The 22,099-nt window shown below is 52.7% G+C and overlaps 2 protein-coding genes across 10 annotated transcripts; one reads left to right on the top strand and one right to left on the bottom strand.

Annotated features, from left to right (window-relative positions):
• Positions 1–91: 91 nt before the first annotated feature.
• On the bottom strand, positions 92–11,960 carry MBOAT7 (membrane bound O-acyltransferase domain containing 7). Of its 5 annotated transcripts, none has more exons than XM_060085280.1 (8): positions 11,748–11,960; positions 10,637–10,715; positions 10,403–10,532; positions 9,671–9,797; positions 7,603–7,762; positions 5,923–6,283; positions 3,968–4,144; positions 92–661 (listed from the first exon to the last, which is right to left on the bottom strand). In XM_060085280.1, the coding sequence occupies exons 2-8, from the start codon at positions 10,710–10,712 to the stop codon at positions 274–276; spliced, it is 1,419 nt and encodes a 472-aa protein (XP_059941263.1). In that variant the 5' UTR covers positions 10,713–10,715; positions 11,748–11,960; the 3' UTR covers positions 92–273. The 5 variants fall into 5 exon arrangements, with proteins under 5 accessions (XP_059941263.1, XP_059941262.1, XP_059941265.1 ...); XM_060085279.1 differs by lacking the exon at positions 11,748–11,960 and adding an exon at positions 11,407–11,679; XM_060085282.1 differs by lacking the exon at positions 11,748–11,960 and adding an exon at positions 11,294–11,354.
• TSEN34 (tRNA splicing endonuclease subunit 34) lies at positions 11,941–18,760 on the top strand. 5 transcript variants are annotated; one of them, XM_060085291.1, is made up of 5 exons: positions 11,941–11,965; positions 13,313–13,559; positions 13,787–14,036; positions 14,183–14,440; positions 18,270–18,760. In XM_060085291.1, exons 2-5 carry the CDS (start codon positions 13,317–13,319, stop codon positions 18,455–18,457), a joined length of 939 nt encoding a protein of 312 aa, XP_059941274.1. In that variant the 5' UTR covers positions 11,941–11,965; positions 13,313–13,316; the 3' UTR covers positions 18,458–18,760. The 5 variants fall into 5 exon arrangements, with proteins under 5 accessions (XP_059941274.1, XP_059941276.1, XP_059941275.1 ...); XM_060085293.1 differs by lacking the exon at positions 11,941–11,965 and adding an exon at positions 12,349–12,412; XM_060085292.1 differs by lacking the exon at positions 11,941–11,965 and adding an exon at positions 12,388–12,473.
• Positions 18,761–22,099: the final 3,339 nt, after the last annotated feature.

Below are 22,099 nucleotides of genomic sequence, written 5' to 3'. Positions count from 1 at the left end.
GCTCTCTCTGAATACCTGGCGCTGGGCAGGGACAAAGGGAGATTCTTGTCTGGACCATATCTTGATTTTTACAGGAGGGAAAACTGATCATCTGGGGCCCTCAGGGCGGAGGCTTTTCCAGGCACGGTGCCGAGCTGGGGAAGCGGGAATCCTCTCCAGGGCCCTCGCCACATTCAGGACTCTTTCTGGGAAGGGAGACAGGAGCATGCTTCACAGAATTCCCAGGCAAAAGCTTGGTAGCTGGACCGACGGCAGAGGGAGTGTCGTGACAGCTTACTCCTCCCGAAGCTTTCCTGAGGCAAGGCTGGTGGCGGGGGACGCTGTCTTCCGCCGGCTGGGGCTGCCCCCACCTAGAGCCAGCCCCAGCCCGAGGGCCACCAGGGCCAGGATGTGGATGCAGAAGTAGATGGAGGCCCAGTAGCGCAGGGTTTCGCCCAGCGAAAGCAGCACAAAGCCCATGCACATGTAGTCATAGGCCCGCATCTTCAGGAACCAGTGCACCCAGTCCCAGGCCTTCTGGCCCCTGGGGCTGAGCCGCCCCCGAAAGGCCGACTCCAACCGGCCCTCAGCTGCCAGGCACAGCGGGATGGTCAGGAAGCTCAGGTAGTAGCCAGGGTGCAGGCCGTGCCAGTAGGCGCTCAGTAACATGGTCCAGGCGCTCCTGGGGGAGGGGCTAGGAATCAGGACCCGGAGTGCAGGCCCCCTGCCCTCTTCCCTGAGACCCGGGGGTCCAGGCCCCCAGCCCCTCCTCCCTCAGACCCGGTACTCTCTACTCTCTTCTCAGAAACCCCCTCCCAACACTATTTCCCTCAGGACCCAGGAGTCAAGTCCCCAGCCACTTCCTCTTTGAGGAACCAGGAATATAAATCATGATCCATGAAGACTCAGAAATCTCCAGCCATGGTCTCTTCTCCTTAAGGACTCCAAATGCTATCCCTTGAAGACCCGCAAATTGAGGCTCTGATCCCCACTTCCACAGAGAACCCACAAATCAGAGCAGGCTTTGCCAAGGACTGTGGCCTGAGTTCCTGCCCATGGGCATCAAGTTTTCCCTCTGGCACATCAGGGTGTTCAAAGTGCAAAGATAACCTAATGACAGAATGACACTGACCACCCTTTCCTGGGGGGGGGGGGGCGGGGGGGAGGGCGGAGGGTGTAACGGTCCATAAAAAGGTTGAATTTTCCCTGTTGCCAACAGGGAAGATCTTTTCCTCCTTCTCTTTTCTTAGGCCATTTCCTTGAAAAACCTGTTTGAGCATCTTTCCGTTATCCTTTGGATACAGATGGAAATCTTTGAAATGGTAAAACAGGCCTCTAGAAAGTGTTACAGTCCAGGAATGTTCTTCTCGAGGGCCTGGGAGCCATCTTTCTGAAGCCTAGGTGTGGAGGGAGATAGAGCCTGTCTCCCTGCAGCTCTGCGGGTCGACCCTAGGTGCCCGCTCCCAGCTGTAAACACCTGCTGGTCATAGAGATAGGAGTTTTATTCTTCCTTTACATAGACACTTAACGAGCACAGGTGGCTACCCCAATCACCAGGTGAACCTGGGATGAACATGAGAGCACGCACAGTGCTTGTGGAGTCCTCCGACGTGAGGACCAGTTATGGTGTCTCTTGAGAACACGCTACGTAAAGGGCTCTAAGTGGCGATGGAGAAGACAAAAAGGGTGAGATTTCCAGACGACTAATAAGGACCTACTGCATAGCATGGGGGAGTCTACTCAGTACTCTGTAATGGCCTATTTGGGAAAAGAAGCTAAAAAAAGAGTGGATATATGTATATGTATAACAGATTCACTTTGCGGTACACCTGAAACTAACACAACATTGTAGATCAATTATACCCCAATTTAAAAAAATAAAAATAAAATGGATGGATGGATGAACTGTTAAAAAAAAAAAAGAAAGGCTGAGCTTTCTTTCCATCTTGGTAATCTCAGCAGTGGGTTACTGGCGCCACGCCTCGAAATCTGGTTTAATGCTTATTCAATAACTGGGGTTTTTTTTCCTATTTTTTGGCCACGCCGCAAGGCATGCAGGATAATAGTTCCCAGAGCAGGGATCGAACCCACGCCCCCGGCAATGGAAACGCGGAGTCTTCACCACTGGAGCGCTGGGGAAGTCCACAAAACTGTTTTCTTCCTTTTCTACCTCTGGTGGAGAGAGAATGCTCTGGGTCGGCAGAACTGAAAGCAGTTGACGGTAGGACACACATCAGCGCAAGCCCGGCATCTGTAACCTCCACGTGTGCACACCTGAGCTCTTGGCCGTTCCGCCACCTACTCTTCTCTCCCTGCTTCGCTGCCCCCCTGCCCCCCACAGTGAACACTCTCCAAAGAATCGTCTAGGCTCCCCCTTCCGTCCTCTCCTGAAGCCGCTCCAAGCCAGCTCTCACCTCAGCCCTCCACTCTGCTCACTGAAGCTCCTGGCCCCGGAAGACACACAATCCCCTCCTCGCTCCTCCTTGGAACACGTACTTCTCTTGGCTTCCTTCCGGGAATGAATACTTTGCTGATTGTCCTCCTACGTCACTGGCTGCATCTGTGCTGGCTCTTCCTCCTGGTCCCTAGTCTACACCAGGGTTTCTCAATCTTGGCACTACAGACACCTGGGGCAGGATCATTTTTCGGGGTGGGAGGGTGGGGGGAGGTGGAGTGCTGTCCTATGCAGCGCAGATTGTTTAGGAGCATCTCTGGCCTCCACCCACTAGATGCCAGTAGCACATCCCCATTATGACAAAAGCGTCTCCAGACATTGCCAATGCCCCCTGGGGGTGCCGCACAATTGCTCCCCCCCATTGAGAATCCCTGGTCTAAACGTTGGCGCGCTCTGTGCTCTGACCTGATGCTCAGCCCCAGAGCTTTAAGTATCATCCACACCTGCTGACGCTCAAGTGTCCACTTCCTACACCAACCCTTGCATTACGCACCAGAATCACACAACTAACTGCCTAGCCAACAACCCCAGCTGGAAATCTAACAGCCACCTCAAGGTCAGGGAGACTAAACCCAAGTCTAGCTTCCTCATCCTTCCCACTCCTGAAACTTCCTTCTGCCCAGTTTCCCCTCCTCAGGAAACAGCCCTTCTGCGCCCTGCCATCACGCACAACCCATCACCTGGGCATCGAGCTGTTTCCCACCTCCACCTCTCAAATGCATCCACTTCTAGGCCACTGGTCCCTACTCTAGGATACCATCAGTGCTCACCGGGCCAGTCCCTGCTTTATGGCCTGCTCCCCTCCCCCACCTTAGCCCATTCCCACACAAGGTCGGAGCAGATCTTTAAATCATGAATCAGATCACACACCCAGGGAAGTCTAGCTCCAGAGGCACCATGATTGACTTCTTCATTATAAGAACGTGTCATGATGTGTCCTGACCTCATCTGGTGACACTCGGCAGGTTTTCTAAGATCAGACCTCTGATCCTGGGTCTCTTCATCTTTAAAATGGGGCTGATGAGAGCTCCTACTTCCCAAGGTTGTAAAGGTTAAGTTTATCTTATCTTTACAGAAGGTCTCCACTCAAGAAATATCAGATGAGTGAAGGATAATACAAGCCAATCAGGCCTCACACTAAGTGCATTTCACACTTTATCTCATTGATTCCTCACATCAACCTATGAAACAGGTAACAGCATTACCCCCATTTAAGAGTTGAGCAAACAGGGGTCAACTAACTCCTTAAGGTTTCTTAGTAACTGGCAGTGTTAAGATTCCGGAAGGTCTAGCTACTGAGTCCACAGGACACTGCGTTTGTGGAGCGGGGCTGACTTTAAGGAGGTAGAAACGGAGGCCCAGTGAGGAGGAAGAATTGACCCCAGAATAACGCAAAACAGCCAGCGCAAGGCTCAAGAAACTACAACTCCCATGACCCTCAGGGGTTGAGGCCCAGCGGGGGAAGCCGAAGGCGGACCCAGGGGCAGCTGGGAGATGTACTTCCGTGCCGTCCTCCGAGACGGTTGGGCTTACCTGAAGACGTAGGAGCGCGCGGGCGCGCTCTTGTAGATGTACTGCGCCAGCCACCACTGCACCGTCATGTTCCAGTACCGCATGCCATCCCGCACGCGCACGCAGAAGTCTGTGCCATAGCAATCGATGTTGCGGATGGTCTCATAGTCGTACTCCGTGGAAGCCGCTTTCTCCGGACTGGTGGGGGGGGGGTGGAGGATGAGGGTGGGGGACAGACATGCAGCTCAGCCAGGCCCCCTCCTGACTCTGGCTACTGTCCCAGCCCCGGATGCTAAGGAGGGGATCCTGGCCAGGCAACAGTTCTCTGGCTGTCACGTTTGCTAGGGCAACAGGGGAGGGTAGCCCAGACTGAGCATTTTTGGGAAGTGCACAGTTCATCAGCAATAGGGTTCTCCTCTTTGGTAAGGGGCCCTGTAACAGCCAGGAAAAGTCTGGAAGGGCCACGGTTGCTAAGCTATGAGTCCTTAGCAACCTGACCTGCCAATGGTCTCAGATGCTAGGGAAAGGCCTTTCCTTAGCAACCAAGCTCAGCATCTTCAGAGAAGCCTCCAAGTAGTCCATTCTAAATTGCTGGACACTTCGGTTGTTACGGAAGCAGCATCCCTAACAATGAGGTGGTCCGTGGTTGCTAGGGAGATGTTTTAGGCCCGCCTGACACCTTGATGGTCTCTGTTGCTATGGAAAGGGCATTCCTTAGCAACAAGGCCTAGGATGTTTAGAAAAGCTTCCTGAAAGGGCCTTTCCTGGCTCTTGGTCCCCAGGATTGTTCTAAAGGGTCATCTCCAGTAATACAGTGGTTCCTGGGTCAACAGGTGCCAACACCACCCCCCAGCAGTGGGGGATATCCTTGGCCCACCTGAACCGTTGGCAGCTTCTGATAATGGAAGGGGGGCATCCATTAGGGGCGGGGTCCAGAGGTTTAGAAAAGCCTTCAATTCCTGCTTGACATCTTCTGGGGGATACCCTCTACTATGGCAGTGGCAAGAAATTTGCAGGGGGGTGCCACTTCCCCCGCAATGGAATGGCAGTTTGTGACTATTAGGGGATTGCCCAACCCTTGTAAGGAGGAGTAGTTCAGAATTTACATCAAAGGGCTGCTTTCCCAGCCCCAGCCTGAAAGCTGACCATGACCGCTGGGGACAGAGGGACAGGCCATTCCTGGTTGCTAGGGGTGCCATTTCCCTAGCAACACAGGAGCAACATATCCTTAGCAACAAGAGAGTCTGTAGTTACTAGCTGTGTGATTTATCTAGTGATGAAGGAGCTAGGGGGCTAGTTTCGCCAGCAACAAGGTTAATTGACAGTTACCAGGGGATTTCCTGGGCAACAGTAGGAAGGCGACCTGCGTTGCTAGGAATGGTGTCCCCTCTGCTAGAGGACAGCATGGTCAAGGATGCCATTTCCGTAGAAAAAGAGGGCAACAGCAGGCTGTTATGTGACGACATCCCACGGGGAGGGGCGTGCTCGCTCCCAGCCAACAAAGGGGCAGTTTAGGGGATGCCGTTTCCATAGCAACAAAGAGCAGCTTTCTGGCAGGAAGCAGCAGTGCTGTTGCTAGGGAATGTTCTCCCTAGCAACAAAGGGCTACTCCTCACTGCCCAACGATGGCACCCTGAGCAACCAGGGACAACTGGGTTACTGGGGTGTCGGTTCCACGGCAACAGAGGGACAGCGTGTGATTGCTGTAACACCTTCCTTTTCCTAGCAACAGAGAGCAATTCACCATCCCAAGGCGGGACAAGCGCTAGCAACAGGGGGCAATCCGTACGTATCAGGACTACTGTTTCCTTAGGACAGGGGAAGGCGGGCTGTGGTGGCTGAGGGTGACACTCTGCTGACAACAGGTGGGAGACCTGCCCCCCCCTGCTCCCCGCTATCCTCCCTGCTAGGGGCAGGGCCAGCCCGCAGTGATTGGGCCTGCTGGGTCTTGGGACATCTCCCTCCCGCCGCCTGACCTGCTGGGGGGTGGGCATTGGAGGGTGGGGCCGCCCCCGGCCCGGGCTTTGGCGGCCACGGGGTAGGCCCCGAAGCCGGCGGCAATGCAGCCGCACTCGGCGGCAATCCAGGCCACGTAGAAGCGCATGCGGAAGGCGAAGAAGACGGGGATCATGTAGAAGAGGCGGGCGGGCAGCGGGCGGGCGTAGAAGGCGTCCTCACGCACGGCCTCCAGCGGGAACAGGTGGGAGGAGAGCAGGAAGAGCAGGCCGAAGAGCGGGGCCGGCCAGGCGCGCCGCAGCAGGGGCCGCAGGCTGGGCACGGCCCCGGGGAAGGGCTGCTCCAGCCAGTCCAGGTACGTGCGGTAGCGGAAGAACGGGCCTGCGGCGGGAGGGAGGGTAGCTGGTCAGACACGGTACACCTGGTGGGGGGGCGAGCTCCAGTCTCGGGGCGGGGTTGGGGGAGGGGGAGATGGACCAGAGATTCGGGAGCTGAGGTGGACCAGGAAGAGAGGAAGGAGAGAGAAAAGAGAGAGGGAAGCAGAGAGGAGAGTGGGGGTATGAAACCCAGAGAGAAAGGGACAAGGAAGCGGAGAAAGGGGAGGACAAGGGACTCGGCAGGAAATAAAGAGGGACAGACACTTATGGAAAGGGACACAGAGCCTGAGAATGAGGGGATGGAGACACGGAGACGGATGGAGACAGACAGACCGGACCTGGAGGGATGGGGTTGGGGGTGAGCTGGGTATAAAGGAGTGACAGGAAGTGCAGCAGTGCATGTGCAGAGGAAGAGTGGACTGAGAAGAAATGAGAGGGTGGCAGGGGCGGGACCCCTGGGGGACCTGATGAGGACTTTGAGTTTTGTTCTAAGCGCTAGGAAACCAGTAATAGGCTCTCCCACCAGGGAAGTGCTGGATTATCGTTTTGCCTTTTCACGAGACCCCTCTGGCCACTGAGCAGGGAGGGGCTGCAGAGGGACAGTGATGGAAAAGAGGAGAATGTTCTTGGCCTAGGGAGGGAGCAGAATGGGGTTAACAGAAGTGTGAAACGTCTTACACGTCACAGAAGACCACACACTGTATGATTCCACTTATCAATGTTCAGGATAGGCAAATATAGAGAGATAGAAATTAGCGGTTTCCAGGGAATGGGGGCAGACGGAGGTTTGGGAGACGACGGCTAAAGGGTGCAGGGTTTCTTTTCGAGGTGACGAAATTACATGGTAGTGACGGTTGCACAACTCTGTGAACAGACTAAAACCCAGCAAGCTGGATGTGGTTACCAGTGGGTGAATATGGTAATCATAGCTCAATACAGCTGCTATGAAAATGAACACCTTCTAAGAGGTCAACATGAGTGAAAAATATTTTCTGAAACTAAAAATGGGATCATAAGCTGTGAATGCTTGTTGCCCGGGCAGCAGAAACGTTAGGGTGACGTAGATCTTTCTCCTTTATCTCCTGTTTGCTCCCAAAAAGTTACAAGGAGTCACTGAGGCTGAGAACAGTCTGTCTCTACTCTGGAGGGGCCCTGGGACCAGGGGGAGAGTCAGACGTGGACTCGGGCATAGATGCTCACCCTCAGAGCAGCAGATGCTGGAATGGAATGTGGGAACGTGGAACAGGCACCAAACTCCAGGCAGAGAACGGAGACAGAGGTTGAGGAGCTGCGGAGGCAGGCCTGCGGGGCAGGCACGCTCACCTGTCATGATTCCCACGTAGCAGTAGCTGTAGCTGAGCGTCTCCATCAGAGAGGGAACGTCAGGCAGCAGCCCCAGGCTGGGCCCCTTGCTGAAGCCTGAGGCCATTTCCTTCCTCTGGGCCACGTGCAGGTCCTGTACTTCACTGGCCAGACTCACCAGCTGGGAGGAAGGGGTGTAGGGAAGGACAGGTCAGACACGGGCTTCCTCTCACCCACCTCCCTTTCACTACCTCTCTGGGCAGCCAACAGCTGCTGCAGCCCCGTGCAGCTGGGCGCTGAGTCTCTACTCCACGGGCAGCTCTGGGCATCTAGTCGTGAGTAAGGGCTCCTTGGTGACTCTCGCAGGGCTCACTCCTGGGCCCCTCTGTCCTTTTTCTCTGCGTTCCATCTTTCTGGGTTCTCCCGCAGTTCATGACTTTAGATACCACCCACAGTGTAACCCGGTGGGACTTCTCCTCCAAGCCCCAAGCCTGTTCATCAAGCTGCCTCTAGGGAATTCCCTGGCGGTCCAGTGGTTAGGACTTGGCGCTTTCACTGCTGGGGCCCAGGTTTGATGATCCCCGGTCGGGGAACTAAGATCCCACAAGCCGTGTGGCGAGATCAAAAAAAAAAAAAAAAAAGCTACCTTTTGTCATTAATACTTGATATCTTCCAGGCACCTCGAATTGAACACATCCAAGGTGGAACACGGTATTAGCCTCTCCCCAAACTGGGTCGTCTTCTAGTCTCTGCCGTCAGCAAATACCACCACCATCCAATTAATTGCTTAGGCTGGAAACCTTCCTCCCTCCCCGAATCGAATCCCTAAGTCTCTGGAATCTGTCCCTCTCGCTTTGCCTCCACCACTGGGCTGAATATGTTCGGGCTCCTTCTTCAGATCTGCTCTCTACCCTTCTCCGCACAGACCCCAGGCCGGCTCAACATCCACAGGCCTGTGTCTTCCAGCTTCCCCCTGGGTTTAGTTGGCACAGAGCCCCAGGCAGAGATGGAGGAAGGCAGGAGTGAGGCTTGGGTTTTTATTCCCTTGTATTGATAAGACCACCTTGGGCTGGCCATGACCCTTGATGGTCTTCTTGAACTGGGGGGGGGGCTCTACCCAAGTCTTGTTCCTTCCCGGCTTCACTACCTGCCCCTCCTCTCGTGCCCTGGGGCCCAGGACCTCTCCCCATCCCGCCCTCAATTTCTCATAAATGCTGGGCTTCCTGGTGGGGCCCTGACTGACCTCCCCACAGGCCTGCATCAAGCCGCCACTGTTTGTCAGCTGGACTTTGATAAAAGAGTCCCACGTCACCCCATCTTGCCCTTTCTGCTTCAACTCGCTCAGCATCAGGAGGAAGCATGTTTAAACCTGTAAATCTGGTCACACTGCCTCTTCTGGCAACAAATCAAAACACCTCTTGCAGTGGGTCTTGGGCCCCCACAGGAAGAAGTCGGGACCCCCTCACCTTAGCCAACAAGACCCTGCATGGTTTGGCCTGGGCTGCCTGCGCTCTTTTCCTCTCCTGATGGACGGTCCATGTGGCTGGTCCACTGCTGATGGGACTCAGCCTGCTCCCTTCCACACATGCTGGCCCCTATGTCCTGAAAGCCTCTTTCTCCAGCTCCCGCTGGGAACACAGGATGCTGAGGAGACCTCGTTCACCACCTCACATGACCGTTCTGTTCACTAATACGTAGCACACAGTAGGAACGCACGACTTTACATTCCCGGGGGTGGGGCCTGGGAATCTGTTTTCACCCATCTTCCCAGGTCATGGAGAGGCGGACGTGGTGTCCTGGTTTTGTGTCCTTAACTAAGTGCTACCTCCCCAGAGCTGGTTGTCCTCCTTTGCAAAATGGCTTGCTACAAAGATGCACTTTAGCTCAGCCACCACATGGCACCCACAGTTACATAACTTTGGATACTTCTTTACCCCAGGGAAGAGCTGAGAGGTGAAGCCCCGCCCCCGGCGGGGTGTGTGGGAGAGACCAGCCCCCTTCCTCTGCCTCCCACGGGAGTGGCTGGGAGGAGAAGGTAAAGTCGCGGGTGGTTAACTGGCACACAGCGAGGGCTGGAGGGGAGTCTGACCTTCAGTGTCAGCAGCAGCTGGACGGCATTGGTGAAGGGTGTGGGAGTGGGCAGGCCCAGCAGGCTGAGCGCGCGGAAGAAGAGCAGGTATGAGAAGGTCCAGGCTAGGGCCAGGGCGTGGCAGGAGCTGGGCAAAGGCAAGAGGCGTGCTGTGCTGGGTGCAGGACATCTTGCCTCAGCCACCCCTAGGTTCCAGCTACAAATCCTTCCCCACCTCCCCACCTTCAGAGACAGAAAATGAGGGGCGGGGGGTATGGAATGAGCACGACTGAAACAGCCACACAGAAATGCACAGCAACAGAGAAGAAAATGAGAAGGGGGTTAAGAGAGGCTTCAGGGTGAAGACCCTTCAATCCTCCATTTTTTCTGGGAGGGAGGGAGGGAGGAGGAAGGGAGAGGGAGAGAGGGGAGGTGGAGGGAGAAAGAGGGAGGGAGAAACAGAGAGAGAGAGAGAAAACCAATACCAACGGTGGCAGGGCCAGCAGACTAGTAACGCCCTCCTCTCTCCTGAATCCACAACATGGATGTAAAGGCCCAGGACAAACACACAGGGACAAAGACCCAGAAAAAGGCAGGAGAGGAAGAAAAACAGACCAGACAAATGACAGAGAATCTAGAGATAAACAAGAGACATACGGAGATGGAGACAGAAACAGAAAAAGACCCCAAGAGGAAACAGGTCGCTTCCTCCACCCCCTCCATCTCCCCCTCCTCCCCCCACCAAATCCTCACCAGGGCTGGGCCTGAATGAGCGCCCAGGTCCCAAGGATGGTGATCAGAGAATGCAAAGTGTGGGGGCCGCAGGTGAACAAGGTGAGCCCTAGGCCCACAGCTGCTGCCCCCCATCTCTTCAGCCCAGGTCCTGCAGGGAGAAGGCACAGCATAAGCGTGGAACCTTCCAGGGGTCCCCAGCCCGGGCACACCCCCTCCCCCTTTATTTTCCACTGGGGAGGGAACCTGACTCACCAGCTTTCTTAAAGAGGAAGCCGATGGGGACAGAGATAAGAAGAACCACTAGATATGTCCATTCTTCGGGTGACATGTTCTGGGGGAGGGGCAGAGGTTCCCAGTGAGAACACAGGAGTCCGGGCCCCCAGCGCCTCCCCCTTAGAGGACTCAAGGATCCACCCCCCCGACCCAGTCCCCAGTTGTCGAGGATCCAGGAGTCCTACGCTCAGCTCCTCTCCTCTGACAACACAGGAACCCCGACCTCCAGGCCCTTCCTCCTTCGAGGATAGAGGAAGCCACCCACAGAACCCCTCTTTTGAGAACGCAGGCCCCCAGCTCTCTTCTCCTTTGAGAACCCAGGAATCCAAACCTCCCGGCCCCCTCCTCCTTCGAGTATCCAGCAATCCAGCTCCTCTCTTCTTATCCCCCAGCCTCTCCCTCTTTGAGAACCCTGCTCTCCAGAGCCCCTGCCCTTCTCCGAGAAGGCCTCAGAGGAGCCCAGGCCTCCAGCCTCCACCTCTTTCGGAGCTCCGGTTCCTTCTCCCGTTTGAAACCCAGAGAGCGGGCTCCACTCCTGTTGGGCGCACCAAGAGCGGGTCAGATCCGCTCCGGGCAAAGCCACAGGCGGTTACGCCACCCGGGAGCTCGGCCGCGCTCCCGGCACCGCCCCCGCACCTCATCAGCCCGCCGATCCGCAGCGACCCCACACTGTCCAAACCCCTCCCGATCTCCGGGGCGCCTCCGCACTCCGCGCCCACCGCACCCCTGCCCAGGCGTGGCGGACCCACCTGGGCCCGCGGCTACGCGCCGCCCGCAGGGCAGGAAGCAGCCGAGCAGTCCCGGCCCGCGGGCCACCGCGGGTCCGCCACGCCTACCCCGCCCAGCACGCCCCCGCGTCCCCAGCCTCTTCCGGGGGCGCCGGCTGGGCTGCGCGGTCCGGGGCCGGGTTGCAGCGCCCGGCAGGCTCCGGGCTGAGCAGGGAAGGAGGCCAGACTGGGCGCAGGGAGCACGAGTCCGCAGCTGGACACCGACTCCGTTCTACCGAGCTGCAAGCACGCAAAGGGGCGGGGCTTCGGGCTCGGAAAGGGGTGGGGCCAGAAGCTTCGGGCACGGAGGGAAGCGACCGAACCTGGGAAAGAGGCGGGGCCCGGAGCTCAGCGTTCGGAATGAGGTGGAGCCTCCGCTTCAGGTTCCTTGGGACAGAGTCGGGAGGTGGTTTGGAGGCGGGGCCACAAGCTTCGGTTTTCTTCGGAGGTAGTCGAGTACTGAAGGTCTCTGTTCGGATGTAGGCGGAGCCAAGAGCTTCGGCCGGATGTGGAGGGGCCACAGCGTCGGTTCCCTTCGGAGGTAGTCGGGTACAAGTGACTCTGGGTGGCTGATAGGCGGAGTCTCATGTTTAGGAGGGAGGCGGAGCCACGGGTTTAGGTAACACGAAAGAGGCGGGGCTCAGGAGTATTCCAATGGGGCGGGGCAAACAGAGTCCCCGCCTAAAGGGGGCGGGGCCCCGGGCCGTGGTGCCAAGGGGTCGGATCCAGCGTAAGGAGCCTCCCATTTCCAAGTCACGGAACCGAGGAGGGAGGTGCGCTTCGAGGGGCGGGCTCAAGGGGGTTTCACTTTAGGGAGAAGGCAGAGATATGGTCCTGAGGGGCGGGTCCCAGACTTCCCGCTCCGCTGAGGTGGCGGCGTGACGAAATCGACGCAGGGGGTCGGCATGGGGGGGGTGTGGAGGAAGCAGCGCGTGGCGCGCTACGTAAGGGGGTGGCTCCGCCGGGACTGCGAGCTGGTGTTTACGAGGTGACTAGCTGGTTCTATCAGAGGACGGTGCCACATTCTGAAGGGAGAGCTCACGAGTGGGGTGAGCCCGCCCGAGCGGAGAACAGACGGCGGGTGCTCAGGGGACCGGGCTTCCGGCTGTGGGGTTCGAACGTGGGGCAGGAGCTCCAACTCGGGGAGCTCAGGCGGCCGGAGGGGGCGGGGCCTCAGGCTATGTGATTGACGGGAGCCGAGGACGCCCGAACGCTGAACCCCTTATGTTCGGGAGAGGGCGGTGCTGCGGTTCGGCTGAGCCGAGGACTCCCGAACTTACGGACCGGTCACGCTCGGGCGGGGCCGGGGCTTCGTATTCTAGGAGCCCGACTCAGAGCAAGGGCACCTGAGGCCGAACCTCGGGGGTTCGGAAAGGGGAGGAGCCAAGTCCCGAGCAACCCGAAGGGGGCGTGGCCTCAGCGGGGCTTTGGCCTCTGGAGGTCCCGACACCTGACGGGGACACCCGAAGGGCGACGCCGAAATGGATCTTTCGAAGGGGGCGTGGCCCGTGCTGGGGCAGGCTTTGCTCCGAGGCGCGTGGGCCGGCATGGCAGTGTTGGCCCAGACCAGAATGTTGACCGCGGGGTCCGAGACACCCCAGCGGGGCCCCGCGCCTCGGTTCGGGGCGGGGCCTCGTCTCTGTCAGCCCCGGGGCCTGGCGGGATCGCCCGAGGGCGGAGTCTGGCGCCCAGGCGGCGGAGCCTGGCCCTCCCGCTCAGCAGGTGGCGAACGCGGCACTGAGCGAGGCTCCGACCCCCGAGACTCAGGGGCGGGGCTTCGCCGAGACCACCCCCCCCCCAGGCGGTGGGAGGCCTCCCTGCGGCGCGAATCGGGTGGCGAGAGGCGTGCAGGTCTGTGGGTGACTCCTGTGCCCCTGGCCTCCCGCAGGAGGATGCTGGTGGTGGAGGTGGCGAACGGCCGCTCCCTGGTGTGGGGGGCCGAGGCGGTGCAGGCGCTGCGGGAGCGCCTGGGAGTAGGGGGCCGCACGGTGGGCGCCCTGCCCCGCGGACCCCGCCAGAACTCGCGCCTGGGCCTCCCGCTGCTGCTGATGCCCGAAGAGGCGCGGCTGCTGGCAGAGATCGGCGCGGTGACCCTAGTCAGCGCCCCGCGCCCGGATCCCCGCCAACACAGCCTGGTAAGGGGGCAGGTTGGGGGCGCCTGCGGGAGAAGAGGCTGGGGACAACAGGTCCCTGAGGTGGGAGGGGTCTGGGAGTCCTGGATTCTGGAATACTGTGAGAGTAGGATACTGGGATCCCCGGGTTCGCGCCCCGAGGTTGTGAGGCGCCAGGGAGTCAGGATTCCTAGCTTTCTAAGGCAAGGGCATGCCTGAATCCTGAGATTACAGCTAAGTTTACTTCTCAGGCATTGGCATCCTTCAAGCGCCAGCAAGAACAGGGCTTCCAGGAGCAAAGTGCTCTGGCAGCTGAGGCCCGTGAGACCCGTCGTCAGGAGCTCCTAGAGAAGATTGCAGAGGGCCAGGCTGCGAAGAAGCAGAAGCTGGAACAGAAATCAGGGACCAGCGGGAGCCAGGATGCCGGTGGGAACCAAGCTGCAGAAGAGAATGAGGCCAGTGCTGGCCAGGCTGCTGGAGAGCATGAGGAAGCAGGTGAAGGTGGGAGTTGGAGTCCAGGGACCAGGGGAAGGAGGGAAGAGATTTGGGGGAATTTTGGCAGGGAATCTAGGGCTGGTTCTCCCTGGGGCTGGGAAAACCTTGCCCCTTGGATTCACCAAACTCTCTTGGATTCACACCCCCACCAGGCTCCTCCCCTCCCCAGCCAGGGCCTTCAAATGCGGCGGCTCCTTTGCCCAGGTCTGCTCTGCTCATCCAGCTGGCCACTGCTAGGCCTCGGCCCATCAAGGCTAGGCCCCTGGACTGGCGTGTCCAGTCCAAAGACTGGCCCCACGCTGGCCGTCCTGCCCACGAGCTTCGCTACAGCATCTACAGAGACCTGTGGGAGCGAGGCTTCTTCCTCAGTGCGGCCGGCAAGTTTGGGGGCGACTTCCTGGTCTATCCCGGTGAGTCTGTGTTGGGACCTCTGATTGCCACTCATTTCTTCACAATCCCACTACATTCTGCATTTTTCTTTTCTTTTTTTGGTCTCATTTTCTCAGCCTCTCAAACCATGGAAGGACAGGAAACACTTGGGAGCCCGTGCTCATTTGAAGGGCAGTTTAGTAAATGAGAAAAGGGGGCAAAAAAAAAAAAAAAAGAACAGCTCATAAAAAACATGTATAGGGGCCTCCCTGGTGGCGCAGTGGTTGAGAGTCCGCCTGCCGATGCAGGGGACGCGGGTTCGTGCCCCGATCCCGGAGGATCCCACATGCCGCGGAGCGGCTGGGCCCGCGAGCCATGGCCGCGGAGCCTGTGTGTCCGGAGCCTGTGCTCCGCAACGGGAGAGGCCACAGCAGTGAGAGGCCCACGTACAGCAAAAAAAAAAAAAAAAAAAAAAACATGTATAGTAAAAAGTAAATCCTATTTTATACTGTTATGCAGTTATAGACAAATTATTTAAGTAGTCTTAAAAATTGTGGCTCTAGTGAAAGAATATGAAAAGAACTTAAAGTGGAGTACTAAGTAGCCAGAGAATCCTATCAAGCAAGTGGGAAAAAAGCTTGAAAGGATTTGCTCCAGCCCAACGACAAATAGTTAATAGTTCTGGGAGGGAATTTGCATCAGGAATAGGTAAAGGGGACTTTTGATGAATCAGTTAATTTTTGAATTTATTGTGTAACTTAAAGGTTAAAAAAAAAGTGCAGAAAATCACTCTGTTTGTTCTCCTTAAGAACATAGATAGAACTGCCTGAGAAGTAGTCAGATCTTAGCCATTCATTGGAGACTGTCCACTAATTTCCCTGCAGATGAGTTGACAGGCTTATTCTCTTCTCAGACTAAAATTTAACTGACTGATTTAGGAGCTGAGAACAGTTTCCCTGCCCCATTCTCTATAAGTAACCATGGTTTAATTACTTTGCTACTGTTTTTTTTTTTGGGTGATTTTTGTACGTTAAAAAAAAAAAGAAAGATTATTTTGGTTTTGCAAATGAATATTCAACTTACTAAACATACAAATGTTAATTTCTAGGTTTTTTCTAAGCTTTCTTCAATTTATAAAACTTAATTTTTTCAATCTACCAGATTTTAAGGGGACCATTAATTCATGTTTGATCCCATTTACAAAAGGAATTAAGTAGTTTCAAACATTATAAACTGCATTTTAAAATTTAATATTTTTATTTTCTTTTTTAAATTCTGCAGCTTTCTGGTTATGAACCTTGCCAATAACTTAACTCTAATAAGTTATAAATGGGGTGATTTTTAAGTTTATATTCTTACACTGTTAATAGACTTACTAAAACTTCAGATTAAAATAAGTTTAAATCAATCACTCAATTACACATTTGAAACTAAACCACAAGGCTGACCTGTTACTTGTAATAGGTCAATATTTCTAAAACAATACTCAATGTATCAAATATACATAAAATCTTTGTCCCCTGAATATTATTATTCAAGGTCTGAATCTATTTCTAAGTCTAACTGTAAATCTTCCTGAGGTTAAAAGATGCTAAGTTTCTTGGAAAACAATTTTGGGGTAACTTCTCAAGCATTTTGATGCTCCTTTCTCAGCTGACTGAGGTATCTTAACAACCAGAGAGGTGCCTGGCTCCTGGAGAGGTTCTTGCTAGAAACCCAGCTGCCAGGGAGGGCCTTGATTTATAGTTGCTACGACATCCCCTCAGATGGAAGGTCTTATAGCCTTGCTCTTTTATTTATTTATTTTTCCCCTCCATTTTATTGAGACATAATTGACATACAGCACTCTATAAGTTTAAGGGGTACAGCATAATGATTTGACTTATACACATCATGAAATGATGACCGCAATAAGTTTAGTGAACATCCATCATTTCATACAGACACAAAATTAAAGAAATCGAAAAAAAATGTTTTTCCTTCTGATGAGAAGTCTTAAGATTTGTTTGCTCTCTTAACAATGTTTATATATAATGAACAGCAGTGTTAATTATATTTATCCTGTTGTACATTACGTCCCTAGTACTTATTTGTCTTATAACTGCAAGTTTGTACCTTTTGACTACCTTCATCCAATTCCCCCTCCCTCCATCCTCTGCTGCTGGTAACCACAAATCTGATCTCTTTTTCCATGTCTTTGTTTACTTTTGAAGTATAATTGACCTATAGTACTGTGTAAGTTCCTGGTATGCAGTATAGTGATTTTATATTTCTATATATTTCAAAATGAGCACCATAAGTCTAGTTACCATTTGTCACCATACAAAGACATTACATAATTATTAACTATATTTCCCACACTGTACATTTCTTACCTGTGAGTCATTTATTCTGTAACTGAAAGTTTGAACTCCTTAATCTTCCTACCTACTTCCTCCCCCAGCCCTTCTCCCCTCTGACAACCACCTGTTTCTTCTCTGTACTGTGACTCTGTTTTTGTTTAGTTATGTTTGTTCATTTGTTTTGTTTTTTAGATTCCACATATAAATAAAATCATACAGTATTTGTCTTTTTCTAGTTTATTTCACTTAGCATAATACCTTCTATTATGCTAATAGAGGTCCATCCATGTTGTCAAAAATCCCAAGATTTCATTCTTTTTTATGGCTGAGTAGTATTCCATTGTATGTATGTATGTATGTATGTATGTGTGTGTGTGTGTGTATGTATATATGTATATAATACCACACCTTCTTTATTCATTCATCTATTGATGGGCATTTAGGTTGCTTCCATATCTTTTTTTTTTTTTTTTTAATTTTATTTATTTATTTATTTTTGGCTATGTTGGGTCTTCGTTTCTGTGCGAGGGCTTTCTCTAGTTGCAGCGAGCGGGGGCCACTCTTCATCGCAGTGCACGGGCCTCTCACTGTCACGGCCTCTCCTGTTGTGGAGCACAGCCTCCAGACGCGCAGGCTCGGTAGTTGTGGCTCACGGGCCTAGCCGCTCTGCGGCATGTGGGATCTTCCCAGACCAGGGCTCGAACCCGTGTCCCCTGCACTGGCAGGCAGATTCTCAGCCACTGCGCCACCAGGGAAGCCCCCATATCTTGACTATTGTAAATAATGCTGCAGTAAACATAGAGGTGTGTGTATCTTTTCAAATTAGTGTTTTCATTTTTTTCAGATAAATACCCAGGAGTAGAATTGCTGGAAGCCTTTCTCTTTTAGATTTACATTACCTGTTACTTAGTTTTCTGGAAAGTGACCTACTCATGGTCCTACTTTACTTGAAAGCATTCATCTAATCCGGGGGCAAACTATAGCCCCGGGTCAAATCCGGCCCACTGACTGGTTTTTTTTAAACAAAGTTTTATTGGAACACAGCCTTGTCCATTTGTTTACATATGGTCTGTGGCTGCTATTGTGCTAGAGTGGCAGATTTGAATGTTGGCAGCATGGCCCACAAAAACTGAAAATGGCCCACAAAAACTCTCTGACCCTTTTCAGAAAAAGTTTGTTGACTCCTTTCTTCTATCTATTTTATTATGCCATCCTATTGTAAATTGTTTTCTTACTTCTTTTAGTCTGTTAGAGTCACTTCTCATTGGATATTTACATGATACCCTTTTGAGTTCTTCATGGCTTTGACTGACAACGATATATTCAATTATTTGTTTTCATTTTTGTTTTTAAAATAAGATTATGCTATACATGTGTGTCAACTTGCCCCACCTCCAAGGTCCAAGGGTGTCTTTTAAAATACTGGTAGTGATAGCTGGAACCATCCCCATGTCCTCCGTGTGGACGTCCCAGTGTCTTCCAGCTCCCTGCCACTGGAAACTGCTACCTGCCTCTCTCCTTCACCCAGGCGACCCGCTCCGTTTCCATGCTCACTACATCGCTCAGTGCTGGGCTCCCGGGGACCCCATCCCACTCCAGGACCTGGTTTCTGCTGGCCGCCTCGGCACCAGTGTCAGAAAGACACTGCTGCTTTGCTCTCCGCAGCCTGATGGTAAGGTGGTCTACACATCCCTGCAGTGGGCCAGCCTGCAGTGAACTCCAGAGACCTGTGGGCACGTGGCTGTGTCCTTGGCAAGAGCCTTTCTAGATGGTCCCAAGCTCATCTCCGAGTGGGAGGCTCGACCACCCTCCTGCCTCTCTCGGCAGTTAGTTTTTGATTCCAGATTTCTAAACACTACATCCTTCTCATGTCCCTCCCTGATTCAAAGCACTTAGTGGCTGTGTTGTTTTTATAGTTACCTATTTCCAACTGTGAGTTTCTTGAGTGTGAAAGCTGATTCACCTCTGTTTCCTACAAGGCTTAGGTCCCAAGAGGTCTCAATAAACTTGTTGAATAAATGTGGAGTTTGTGATTTGAATCCTTATGACAGTCCTGGGAAATGTGGCCATTTGTGTCTGCTTGTACAGATGAGGAAAAGGCCTGGAGGAGGGGAAATGACTTGTCTGAGGTCACACATCTATTAGGGAGCAGGGCTGGGATTTAAAACCTGGTCTTTTTTTTTAATTGATTGATTAATTTATTTATTTGGCTGTACTGCGCGTCTTGTGGGATCCTAGTTCCCTGACCAGGGATTGAACCCTGGGCCCTCAGCAGTGAAAGCGCAGAGTCCTAACTACTGGACCGCCAGGGAATTCCCAGACCTGGTCTTTGTGACACCGAATTTTGAGCTCTTCCACTGCACTAAACTTCCTTTTGAAAACATTTTTACAAGACATTTCAGATGTATACAAAGGCATAAATAAAAATAACACATGAAGAAAAGAAGGAAGCGAGTGTTGCAGTTTTAGGATAGCCATTTGGGGTAGGGAAGGGAACGTCAGGGGTGGTCTTTTTTTGCCTTGGGTGGTGTTTATTCAGGTGTTTGGAGAATTACTTTTTTTTTTTTTTTTTTTTTTGCGTTACGTGGCCCTCTCACTGTTGTGGCCTCTCCCGTTGCGGAGCACAGGCTCCGGACGCGTAGGCTCAGCGGCCATGGCTCACGGGCCCAGCCGCTCCACGGCATGTGGGATCTTCCCAGACTGGGGCACGAACCCGTGTCCCCTGCATCGGCAGGCGGACTCTCAACCACTGCGCCACCAGGGAAGCCCCGAGAGTTACTTTTTATACCATACATTTGTATTCTAGATCCTCCTTTAAGTGTATGTTCTATTCCACAATTTTTTTTTTTTTTTTTTTTTTTTTCAGTACGCAGGCCTCTCACTGTTATGGCCTCTCCCGTTGTGGAGCACAGGCTCCGGACGCACAGGCTCAGCGGCCATGGCTCACGGGCCCAGCCGCTCCGCGGCATGTGGGATCCTCCCAGACCGGGGCAAGAACCCGTGTCCCCTGAATCGGCAGGCGGACTCTCAACCACTGCGCCACCAGGGAAGCCCTATTCCACAATTTTTTACAAAAGCTAAAACACATACGTATGAAATATGCATTTGTAAAACGATCTATATAGCGCCATTCTGCTTAAGAAATCACTAGAACGTTACCAGTACCAGCTTCCAATATTTATACATTGATTTTTTTTTAGACTTTCTAGACGTGGACCATTTTTATTTATTTAAAACAATTTTTTAAAACATTATCTTTAATATTTATTTATTTTTGGTTGCGTTGGGTCTTCGTTGCGGCATGCGGGATCCTTTTGTTGTGGCATGTGGGCTCCAGAGCGCAGGGGCTCTGTAGTTGCGGCGCTCTGGCCCTCTAGTGGTGGCCCATGGACTCAGTAGTTGCGGCACACGGGTTTAGTTAGCCCCACAGCATGTGGGATCTTAGTTCCTGGACCAGGGGAACCATTTTTAAAGTCTTTATTAAATTTGCTATAATACTGCTTCTGTTTTATGTGTTGGTTTTTTGGCCGTGAGTCATGTGGGATCTTAGCTCCCCAACCAGGGATCAAACCCGTGCCCCCTGCATTGGAAGGCAAAGTCTTTTTTTTTTTTTAATAAATTTATTTATTTATGTTTGGCTGCATTGGGTCTTTGTTGCTGTGCGTGGGCTTTTCTCTAGTTGCGGAGAGCGGGGGCTACTCTTCGTTGCGGTGCGTGGGCTTCTCATTGCAGTGGCTTCTCTTATTGTGGAGTGCGGGCTCTAGGAGCGCGGGCTTCAGTAGTTGTGACGCACGGGTTTAGTTGCTCCGCGACATGTGGGATCTTCCCAGACCAGGGCTCGAACCCGTGTCCCCTGCATTGGCAGGCGGATTCTTAACCACTGCGCCACCAGGGAAGTTCCTATATATTGATTTTTTAAATGTGTAGCTTTGTTTGGTCACATAGATTTCGTTACTGTAATACAGTCACATGGTGAAAATTCTGGGGCTGAAAATCTCCACCTCTGGTTCTCAATTTCTACCCCCCCCCAATTTCTTCTTTCTTTCTTGCCCTATTTGGTGAATGAACTTGATAGACTCTTGATGTCCTGCAGCCTTAGATTATTATTATTTTTTTTTGGCCGCATCATGTGGCATGTGGGATCTTAGTTCCCCAAACAGGGATAGAACCCGCACCCCCTGCAGTGGAAGCACAGAGTTTTAACCACTGGACCTCCAGGGAATTCCCTAAGCTTAGATTAATTTAAACTAGTATACTAACTCCTGCCTGGCTAACACTCTATACTTTTGCCTGTTTTGTAATTTCTCCAATACCTCTCTTCTCTCTACAACAAGGTACTTTGATGACTCAGTACCTGCGTCCTGAGTCTTCCCTCTCAGAAGTTCCTCATTAAAAACTATTCTGAGGGCCTCCACATGCAAAAAAGAAAAAATCCAGATACAGTCTTTACACCCTTTACAAAAATTAACTCAGAATGGATCATCGACCTAAATGTAAAAATGCAAAACTATAGAACTCCTGGTAGATAACATAGGAGAAAACCTAGATGACCTTGGGTATGGCGATGACATTTTACTTTATTTATTTATTACTTTTTTTATACATTTATTTTTATTTTTGGCTGCGTTGGGTCTTCGTTGCTGCGTATGGGCTTTCTCTAGTTGCGGCGAGCGGGCTTCTCATTGCGGTGGCTTCTCGTTGCAGAGACGAGCTCTAGGCGGGGGGGGCTTCAGTAGTTGTGGCATGCAGGCTCAGTAGTTGTGGCTCACAGGCTCGGTAGTTGTGGCACAAGGGCTTAGTTGCTCCGCAGCATGTGGGATCTTCCCAGACCAGGGCTGGAACCGGTGTCCCCTGCATTGACGGGCGGATTCTTTACCACTGTGCCACCAGGGAAGTACCATCGATGACATTTTAGATATGGCACTAAAAGGCATGATCTGTGAAAGAAAAAATAGATATGCTGGACTTTGTTAAAATTAAAAACTTCTGTGAGAAAATATTGCAAAAGACACATCTGATACAGGATTGTTATCCAAAATATACAAAGAACTCTTAAAAGTCAACAATAAGGGGCCTCCCTGGTGGCGCAGTGGTTGAGAGTCCGCCTGCCGATGCAGGGGACGCGGGTTCGTGCCCCGGTCTGGGAGGATCCCACATGCCGCGGAGCGGCTGGGCCCGTGAGCCATGGCCGCTGAGCCTGCACGTCCGGAGCCTGTGCTCCACAACGGGAGAGGCCACAACAGTGAGAGGCCTGCGTAACGCAAAAAAAAAAAAAAAAAGTCAACAATAAGAAAACAACCTGATTAAAAAAATGGACCAGAGACCTTAACAGATACCTCACCAAAGAATATAAAAAGA

Source organism: Mesoplodon densirostris, chromosome 19, assembly GCF_025265405.1.
Source record: "Mesoplodon densirostris isolate mMesDen1 chromosome 19, mMesDen1 primary haplotype, whole genome shotgun sequence".
NCBI classification, from domain to species: domain Eukaryota; kingdom Metazoa; phylum Chordata; class Mammalia; order Artiodactyla; family Ziphiidae; genus Mesoplodon; species Mesoplodon densirostris.
Note: the sequence above shows the minus strand (reverse complement) of the source record. Positions and strands in the feature narration are given on the sequence as shown.